Source organism: Acanthochromis polyacanthus, chromosome 1 (genome assembly GCF_021347895.1).
Source record: "Acanthochromis polyacanthus isolate Apoly-LR-REF ecotype Palm Island chromosome 1, KAUST_Apoly_ChrSc, whole genome shotgun sequence".
Taxonomy (NCBI): Eukaryota; Metazoa; Chordata; class Actinopteri; family Pomacentridae; genus Acanthochromis; species Acanthochromis polyacanthus.
The window spans coordinates 42,194,065-42,203,526 of NC_067113.1; the positions used below are offsets into that span (position 1 = coordinate 42,194,065).

Sequence of the window (9,462 nt, forward strand, 5' to 3'; positions counted from 1 at the left end):
TTTTATTTTTAAGATTCTTTTTGTATTTTTCAAATACACAAAAATGTAACTGTTGGATTCAAATTACTGCTGTCAATATATTTGCAAATTAGATAAAATGTGAGGCATTTACAATAAAACAGTATTGTTTCTGTAACTACATAGATTTGTTTGTTAAAGGAGAGATATATAATTACAAAGTTTTCATGACAAATCTTTGAATTAATGCGTTTTTGGTAGTGTACAATATCAGTAAATAATTTGTCCCTATATATTCATATATCATTGACCTATCAATTATTACAATCATATATTGTATGTGATGCACTTCATCTCAGGGAAAATTGAGATGACCGAATGTATTTCATTCATGAAAAATTACTGTATTTTTTGAGATGGTTGTTTTCTTGCATTTTAAAGTGTAATTATTCGGTTATTTAGTTGACATTTTAGTGATATCCAGACATTTTTTGTATAAATGAGTGATTGTTAACATAATAAATAATAATGGAATTTGTAAAGACATGATCATAAAGATTATTTTCTTTTTACTTTTAATAAAAATATATGCAAGATATATCCCATGGACTTCAAAAGTCCCTCAATTATGTGTTAACCCAGCACACAAATTACTGTGCAGAACCAGATATGGAGCTCATCGCTGAGAGAAGCCAGCAACAAACATTGATTTCGTCGCAGCTCTTTGCTCCCTCCACAGCTCTCAGCTTTATCCACATTAGTTTCCTCTCTGTCCTCTTAATGCTGCAGAAAACACAACCATTTCCACAGGTGCAGAATGTCCCCGATGTAGTATTATGGCCTTTAAGGGTGAAGCGGCAGGCAGGGCCAGAAAATAAACAGTAGTAAACAACAGTAGCAGTGGGGAGCGGGCTTCCCTGCTGTGTTGATTATTGGAGGGCTGTAAACAGGCCTGATCCCCCCCGGGAGCTCGCCGAGCGGGAACGGCTGCTGCTGGCTGCCCACAGAGAGGCCAACAACATCTGGGCCTCAGCTCACCTCATCACACTCCTGTTGTTGTGCCGGAGTGAAAAAACTGACGAAAGAGTGCTGCAATTTTATGCTAAAAAAATAAAAAATGTCACCCTGGACATAATCAAGAGGGAGCAGGAAATGGGCTTTTGTGTGTGTGGAAGATAAATAACTGTAAACGAACTGTGCAGGGTATTCTTATCACAGGAGAACAATACAATAAAAGCACCAACCAGAATAATGAAATGTGACATTTTGGCAGAGACTCATTATGCAGCATCTATCAGTAGAGCAGTGGGACACGCTGTCTGGACACAATAGCTCATTTTTAACATACAATAGTCAACATCTGTTGTCGCATTTCTCTGTGCAGGATGCTGTTCATGGAGATTTTAAAGCAAATTCAGGTTGGGAACACTTTGCAAATCAGTCACTTATCCCCGCAGGTAGATTTCTGTGCCTTCAGGATGCCGACTGTCATGCATATTCAGCGATAATATATCTGCTGATCCGAAGGTTTAAGAGCTTTTTTCTGAAATGGCAGCAGGCCAGTTGAACACCTTTCCTAATGGCTGCAGAGGAGAAAATGGATATTATTGTTTCACATTGTCTTGTAGCGCCCTCTGCTGGTGGATGGTTGTAATCATAAAGGCAAAAAACAAGAAGGAAAATTCATAAAAGGTGCGTTCATACGTTGCATGTAAAGAGATAAATACAGTCTGAAAGTCATGGAAAAATGATTAGACCACCCTTGTTTTCTTCAATTTCTAGTTCATTTTAATGCCTGGTACAACTAAAGGTACATTTGCTTCGATAAATAGAATGATGACAACAAAAATAGCTCATAAGAGTTTAATTTAAAGGGGAACTTCGGTTTTTTCAACCTGGGGCCTGTTTTCATATGTCATTTCATACATGTGAGTGATGGAGAAATTAATTTTCGACATAGCTCCAGTATTTAAACAGGCAGGCAGCTTAGCAGCTCAGCTAGCGAAAAGTATGGAGCAACTTGCCCCCCCGCGTCAAAGTCCGCCCTAATGTGCTTTTTCCCCACACTGACCGGCTCAGATAGTCTCAATGAGTGTCCCACAACATACTAGAGATGAGAAGTGAACGAAAAGCTCCACATTACCTGGCGATCGCTATTTGTTGTGGTCTGTATCCAAATCTCAGGACGCTAGAAATCAAATCTCGTTCCGAAATCATGCGATAGCTCGTGCCAAACCCGGTGTTTTGGCTCGAAATCTCACGATGGTTCATGCGATTTCGGAACGAGATTTGCTCTTAGGACAACTCTCACAATTGAGAGATGGCCGCCAGGCCATCTCTCAATTGTACAGAGACCTTCAAAAAAAATCCTGGATCCACACGGTGATCCGGATCACCTCCAAAATCTAATCAATTGTTACTTTTGCTCTTCCGGACATCCTGTAAAAATTTGGTGAAAATCCATCCATGACTTTTTGAGTTATGCTGTTAACAGACAAACAAACACAGACAGACAGATGGCATGGCAGAGGTCTGCCCTCTCCGAGTGCTTCTCCAGTTTAGTTATTAGTCACATGGAGCTCCTCACTGATCACACAGTAAATAGGGATTTTGCACAGAGGATATTTTGACAGAAAAGCGTTCAGTTTACCATCTTTAATTTCAGGATCCTTGTGTTTTTGATGCTGGTTCGCCGTCATGTTTTACTTAGGGGCTCACTGGGACACTTAATTAGCACAGAGCTGAAATTAGGAACACTTGTACTTAATTTAAAAACCAAAATGTGTGCTGTGAGCAGATCCTACCGCGTCGCTGAGATCTGAGCATCTCTTCTGATCTTTGAAAACCACTCAAATAAAAACTGCAGACTTCTACATTTGCTCAGTAACATGCACAACACTTATGGCCATTTTTGCACTGTATGATCATGTTTGAAGTCACTACAGGTTGTTCATTCAAAACCCTCCAGTGTGTCGTCATGCAGAGGTCAGGGTCAAGCTCAGCTACATTACAGCTACCTTGGACTCATTTCAGCAGCAGAGGATGTTGCTGCTCATGTTCTTTCTCCGTGTCGCTGACAGTCTGCTTACTTAACGCATCGTTTTCCACTCATTAAACATACTTGAGCTGCTGAGAATCCAAACTGGCTGATGGGTGCCTAGCAACCTAAACAAGTAGTTTACTATGAACTGTGTGTCTGAGCAGTCGAGGCCGAGAGGAATCGTGTCTGATTTCCTCGTGGAATACGGCAGGTTAATAAATAAAAAACCCGAGAGTTTAGTTCTTTGTTTCACCCGATTTATTATGAAAATGTACATGGCGATTAACGGTAGGACTTCTGGTAGCGGGCGCGGGCTCCAGGTCCACCGAACTTCTTGGACTCGCAGCGACGTGGATCAGCGACCAGCAGGGTCCTGTCGTACTGGATCAGGATGTCTTTGATCTCCTTCTTGGAGGCCTCGTCCACATCTGCAGGAAGACGACAACGCTTCGGGTTAATTCAGCTCTCTTGCTGCGTGTCCTTCACAATTCAATGGCTTTGTTGTGCCTCTGCATTGCGTATACACCTACACAAAACACACAACATACAAAGCCGCGAGCCCTCTACTACGTGTATTCAGACTTTCTCATAAGAGCTTGGTTTCGTTCTCATCGCAATCTTTGCTAAAAATCTACCACGAACCTTTCAAAGTTGCAGGGAATTATCTTCAATCTTCCTAATTAGTCTCAGCTTCTGGATGAACTACAAGGTATTCAATATTAAGGAGCTGTTATAACAATCAAATTGGTCTTAAATGTGACAAAATACCATGTCAATGTGTGCACTTCAAAAATTAGACAGAATTTATGCACTCAATATTACCTCTCCATACTTTTAACATTTTTTCTGATCAACTACAAAATAAGCACATTTGGTCTGTGTACCGTGAAGGCCATGAGTCTGTTCTACCTTATTAAACTGAAATCAAAGCATTTTACAGGTAATTACTATTTGATAAGCACACGTCTATTATTAAGTAATCAAAACCCCATTTAACGCTGTAAAACCCACTTTCAGAAATATAACATCTTTTTTAATTCATCTAAATGATATATACTATGTTTTAGCATTTCAATGATGCTTACTGAGACTGGTTTAAACCTTTTAGTAGGAAAACCCTGACATTAGACGACCTCTTCCTGAATGCAGAGTAATCCGTGTACAAAACATTTTGGTGACACAGTACCACCTTTCCTTGCACAGCAAATTCGATGGTGGAGCTCAGCACACAGCTGCAATCCTTAATGCAGCGTTCAGCCAAGAATGTCGGTTCAGCACATGCAGGTGGACTTTCAGCCAACAAGATTTCTCAGGAACAATAATTTATGTCCAGTTCTATCCACTATTCACACTTATTGCTATGAAATCCAACAAGGATATCTAAAATACTTTCCACCTATCCTAAGCTACTGTAACCGATCCCCTTCAACAGCACAACATCTGAATACTTACACTTCTGGTAGTATGCAACCAGAGCTTTGGAGATGGCCTGACGGATAGCTGAAAGACAAAAATAATTAAGAGGATTACATCGGAGCACCTTGGTAAAGCAATGCAATCATCAAACATCACAATACCCAAATCCCAGGTAAATAATGTTTATGCTCACCGTAGATCTGTGCGACGTGTCCACCACCCTTCACTCTGACTCTGATGTCAACTCCAGCAAAGCGCTCCTTTCCCAGCAACAGCACCGGCTCCAAAAGCTAGAAAAACACATTATAACATTATTCATTCTTCTTAAGTGAAAATTCAAGTTCTATTTAACTAAACACAGAGAAAAAAAAAAACTTGTACTTCATGGTTGATTAAAAAAAAAAACTAATACTGAACAGAATATTGCCAAGTTTTAACTTTCAGAATCCAAACAGCTTTTGTGCTTCTTTTTTTTGCTTCTGCTGCATGTTCAGTCACTGTGGGCTCATTTTTCACAGCAATATGAAGCCCTGCACCTCCATGAAAACAGAACAACCGTGAGAAGTTGAAAGAAATATTTTTTGAGTGGTACAGAAAAAGTTAGAATGCCATAAATAATGTTAACATTTGTTCATGCTCCAACTTGTGTTAGCAGCAGTGGTAAAATATGATGGCTCTACATACTCTATATTTACATTTTAGATACATTTTTTAAATTTGTTAGTCTCCTATCGTCTCTGCATAAACACTACCTGCAGTTCAGCCCAAAAGATGCTTTTGAAAATCCTTCTGACAGAATTTCTACTAGATTGTTTTTGAAGTTACAGATCATTCACTCAAGGATCTCCTGAAAGTTGGAAATCTTATGATTCTCGTCATTACTCAAGTTTCTTGCCCGCTGTGCGGCAATTGTAGCAGTTTGTAAAAAATGTTTTTTTTTAAAAACTAGCCTTTTAAACCCGCTGGTATGTTTTGGATTTCAGAGGTTCAAATTACTTTAATGCAATAATACTCTTGAAAAAATATAGACAAGGGTTTGCTGTGCAAAAACAGTAAAAATCCACACCCAAAAACCTTGCAAACACCATGGGAACTGTCTCTAGCTAGCCTTGTGCCTTGATATAATGAAGAAAATGTAAAATAAAAAAAACTAAACTTTTATTCACATAATGCAGTCTAAACATTAACTGCCAGGTGCAGAAATATCAACACTGTTGGCCAGATATTGGCATAAAAACGTAAGATTGGTCAACATTATCATTTTTTTTTGCCCATCATAAAAATCGATTTATAATGCCTGGATTTTGCCGGCATTTATTTTTACCACTTCTTAATTTTAATGATTGTATCAACCCAAACAATGGGCTAAGGACACAGCCTGCTTATATTTGTGTACTTTAAAATGTTTCTTTTTGCACTTCACCTCAAGCCTAAAGCAGAGTTTGTAGCTCAAAGAAATGTGCAGTTTTCAAAACCGTACAGTTGCCACAATGTAACAGACTCAGAGGGAGGGAGGGAGAGTGTAAACTGTTGTATGAGACCAAAAACGCCTTCTTTCCATAACTTAAGTTAAAGTAGTTTCTTATTTTCTACAATGTTTACATTTGGAAAGCCTTGTTGCATTTGAGAATGTTCCCAATGGGGTGCCACAATAAAATTAAGCATGATGTGTTAATTCCATGACATGAGATATGTGATGCTACCTAAAATTAGCAAACAGCCCACATATATCGTTATCGTTTGGTATCGGAATCATAAATTGAGAGTTGGACAATATCAGACATCTCTACTTTCCACTTCACTTCGTGGCACTGCCTCAATTGCAGATGTTAAAGGCATCCGCTAATCTCTCTCCTTCCATATTCATCCTTCTTCCTCACCTTGTACTGGAGGGTGGCGGGCTCCACCATCTCCAGGGGTCTGCCGTTCACCTTGATCAGACCATTTCCCCTCTTGCAGTGGGCGACTGCTGTGGCGGTTTTCTATAACAGAGCATCAGACACCCTTAGTGAACCAGTAAGAGATAACATTTATACAGTCAATTATCAATTTATGATGGCTTCAATGTGCTATAATTGCTTTTGTGTACAGTGTTGCATCTTTCAAATGAGAATACCTATTTAGCAAAAAATCTGATTCTCATTCAAATTCAGCTATCTTTATCAATGAAACCTTTGGCATCTCATTAATTCACAACAGCGATGCTGATAACTCGTCATTATTTGCTCAGTGACACATATTTAAGCAAGCCATCTTAACAATGAAGTTAAAAATCTTGACAGTAAACTATTTGACATATGTGTTAAAAATGTGGTTGTCATCCTGTAAACGCCTGTTAGCAACCGGGCTAGCTGGGTAAGCTAACACACAGTAACGCCGACCGGTGGCTAACACAGAAACAGCCTCACACGAACACAGCAAACCGGTGTGACTAAAATTCAGCTTCGTGTAAAATTTCAGCACCTCTGGGCGTTATGACCGCGTACCGAACTGTATAATTACTGGGGTGTTTCGTTGTAAAATGACGGCTCGCCGCTTCACGTTAGCCAGTTTAGCCACTGTCCGCTAGCAAGACAAGTTAGCCGCGTTACCACATGTGGAATAAATTGTACATATTTACTCACTTTACGTCCAAACACCTGGACAGACTGCAAAGGACCTTTAGCTGGCATGTTTCTGAAACACACAAAAGACAAAACTCGCGTTACAAAGCCGTTATTAAGCTTATTTTTCAGTATTTTGGAGGATAAGAATGAAGACCATACCGTCTTCAGACTGGGTGCCGTACGAAGAGACCGATGGGGTTTCTCAGTCCGAGCATCAGGGGCTCCGGTACGACAATTCAAGCTGCTTTGGGGCAGAGATTGCGACAGTTGCTCTTGCTCTACCTCCATTTTATATTCTGAAAGAAGTGAAGCATTTTCATGAATCAGAATCAGCTTTAATGGCCAAATACGCACACAACATACAAGGAATTTGGTTTCTGCTGTTGGTGTCACCCTAGGAATATGGACAGAGAATAATTAAAGAAAAAAGAAACTATAGAAAGAAAAACGGGGTAAAATATAATATTAAAAATAACTAACAGCAAAAAGTTGGGATTTCTTTTAGATTTTCTTAAATTTTTTTGAGAAATCTTGACAAACACTTTTTTGAAAGATTAATCAGTATGTAAGTATGTTTTCAGTCCATGTCTTCATCAGGGACTAAGGAATCAAGACACAGTGGATCGATATATGATTGAAGGACTTTTGAATTCCATGGGATATATCTTGCATACATTTTTATTAAAAGTAAATATATATATATGTGTGTGTGTGTTTTATCTTCATTATGATCATGCCTTTACAAATTCCATAATTATTTCTTATGGAAACAATCACTTAATAAAAAAAATGACTGGATATCATTAAAATGTCGACTAAATAACTGTCCGAATTTAATAACAACCACCTTCTAAGTAGCTAAACAGCAATAAAATGAGTTTATTCATGAATTGTTTTGATTGTGTTCTTCGTATGAAGTTGAAATAATGACAGATATTTTTTTGACAAAATAGTAAATTTTATGAGGAAAATAAACTATCTCTTCCAACCAAGTTAAAAGTGGAAAGAATAAAGAAAAGAAAAAATATTCCTTTTAAAGACACCAGGGTTAAAATAATAATATTTCTCTGACATGATGGAATCCTAAGGTTCAGCTCTGCCCTCTACTGGCTGCAAATGCACATCTAAATATCATCATTTACCATTTGATCAAATGGTCAGAAATGAAAGTAAAATGCAAAGACTTCTGTCAAACATGGTAACTTGTAGCCTAGCCGCGCTAGACCCAGGTCTGAAGATGCAAGAGTCTAGGAACTCTCGACAGGGAGGGAGGTGGGCTAAAAGGTTGTCTTTCAAATCACTCTGCAGCAATTGGGGAGGTATACAACCAATCAGCGCAACGAATAAGCTGACGTAGTTCCTAGAGTGCCAGAAATCAGAGGATGCGGTAGTTCGGTGAAGCCTTATTTATACAGTCAATGGGTGAAGCTCAAGCATATTACAGACATGTTAACAGAAAGATTATTCAGAGTCGGCACTAATGGAGCTCAGAGACTGTTGTAGACCCTGACAGAGAATTAAATTCGTTGCCGTGGGTTGTCTAGCATGGCTAGGCTAGTTGTTTCCGGTTGTTTCTGTCAGAATCGTCGCGCCTCTGTCGTCACTTAGTTACGCCCGCCTTCTGACTCTACACTTCATGGTGATTCGTCGGCCAGTTTTAGGAGCATCCAGCCTCGAGGCTTATAGAGGGTAACTAGACCCACCCTGGCAGAGAATTAAATTCATTGCCGTGGGTTGTCTAGCGCGGCTAGGCTAGGTAACTTAGCCTTTTTGCGTTAATGTACGCAGACTGATCATGCCCACTTTTGTGTGTATTCAGGATGAACCTTGCTGCTGTTGCAAATGTAATCTTTACTAAGGCTGCAACTAACTTCATTGTTCGTTAATCTGTCACAAATTTTCTCAAGTAGTTATTTGGTCTATAAGCTGTCAGAAAATGGTGAAAAATGTTGATCGGTGTTTCCCAAAGCCCAAGATCACATACTCAAATGTGTCGTTATGTTCTCAAGCCAAATATGTTCTAGTTACTGTCAGAGAGGGAAAGAAATGAGAAAATATTCAAATTTAAGTGGCTGGAATTAGAGAATTTGGACATTTTCTCTTTAAAAAGTGCTTGAACTGATGGCTAAATTGTCAAAATAGCTGTCAATGAATGTAACAGTTAGCAACTAATCCATTAATCATTGCATTTCTAGTACTTAGTGGTGATTGGCTGTCAGGCAAAATGTAAACTTAAGCTACAGCTGATTGGTTTTTTGTATGCTACAGCTGTGTTTTCTTTCTGTAACAAGTCAAAATCTGCCCCTCATCTTAAAGTTTTTAAGTCAAACTCAGGTATTAAATGTAATCCATCATAATTTTGCACATCAGTGTTTTTAAGAGTGTTTTGCTCTTGCAGTTGTAACTTCATTCAACACCCTTTTATTATGACAGCAATAAAAG

General features: G+C 38.9%; 1 protein-coding gene across 1 annotated transcript; it reads right to left on the bottom strand.

The window, feature by feature from the left end:
- Positions 1-3,233: 3,233 nt before the first annotated feature.
- On the bottom strand, positions 3,234-7,267 carry rps16 (ribosomal protein S16). The gene is made up of 6 exons (XM_022218365.2): positions 7,180-7,267; positions 7,039-7,090; positions 6,295-6,396; positions 4,608-4,704; positions 4,451-4,498; positions 3,234-3,426 (listed from the first exon to the last, which is right to left on the bottom strand). The coding sequence occupies exons 2-6, from the start codon at positions 7,084-7,086 to the stop codon at positions 3,281-3,283; spliced, it is 441 nt and encodes a 146-aa protein (XP_022074057.1). The 5' UTR covers positions 7,087-7,090; positions 7,180-7,267; the 3' UTR covers positions 3,234-3,280.
- Between the last annotated feature and the right edge of the window lie 2,195 nt (positions 7,268-9,462).

Coding starts and splice junctions, on each gene's coding strand:
- rps16 (XM_022218365.2), bottom strand. CDS start 7,086: ATGCCAGCTAAAGGTCCTTTGCAGTCTGTCCAGGTGTTTGGACGTAAA. Junction 4,705..6,294: donor CCGCCACCCTCCAGTACAAG/GTGAGGAAGAAG, acceptor GTGTTTTTCTAG/CTTTTGGAGCCGGTGCTGTT. Junction 3,427..4,450: donor GGTTGCATACTACCAGAAGT/GTAAGTATTCAG, acceptor GTCTTCCTGCAG/ATGTGGACGAGGCCTCCAAG.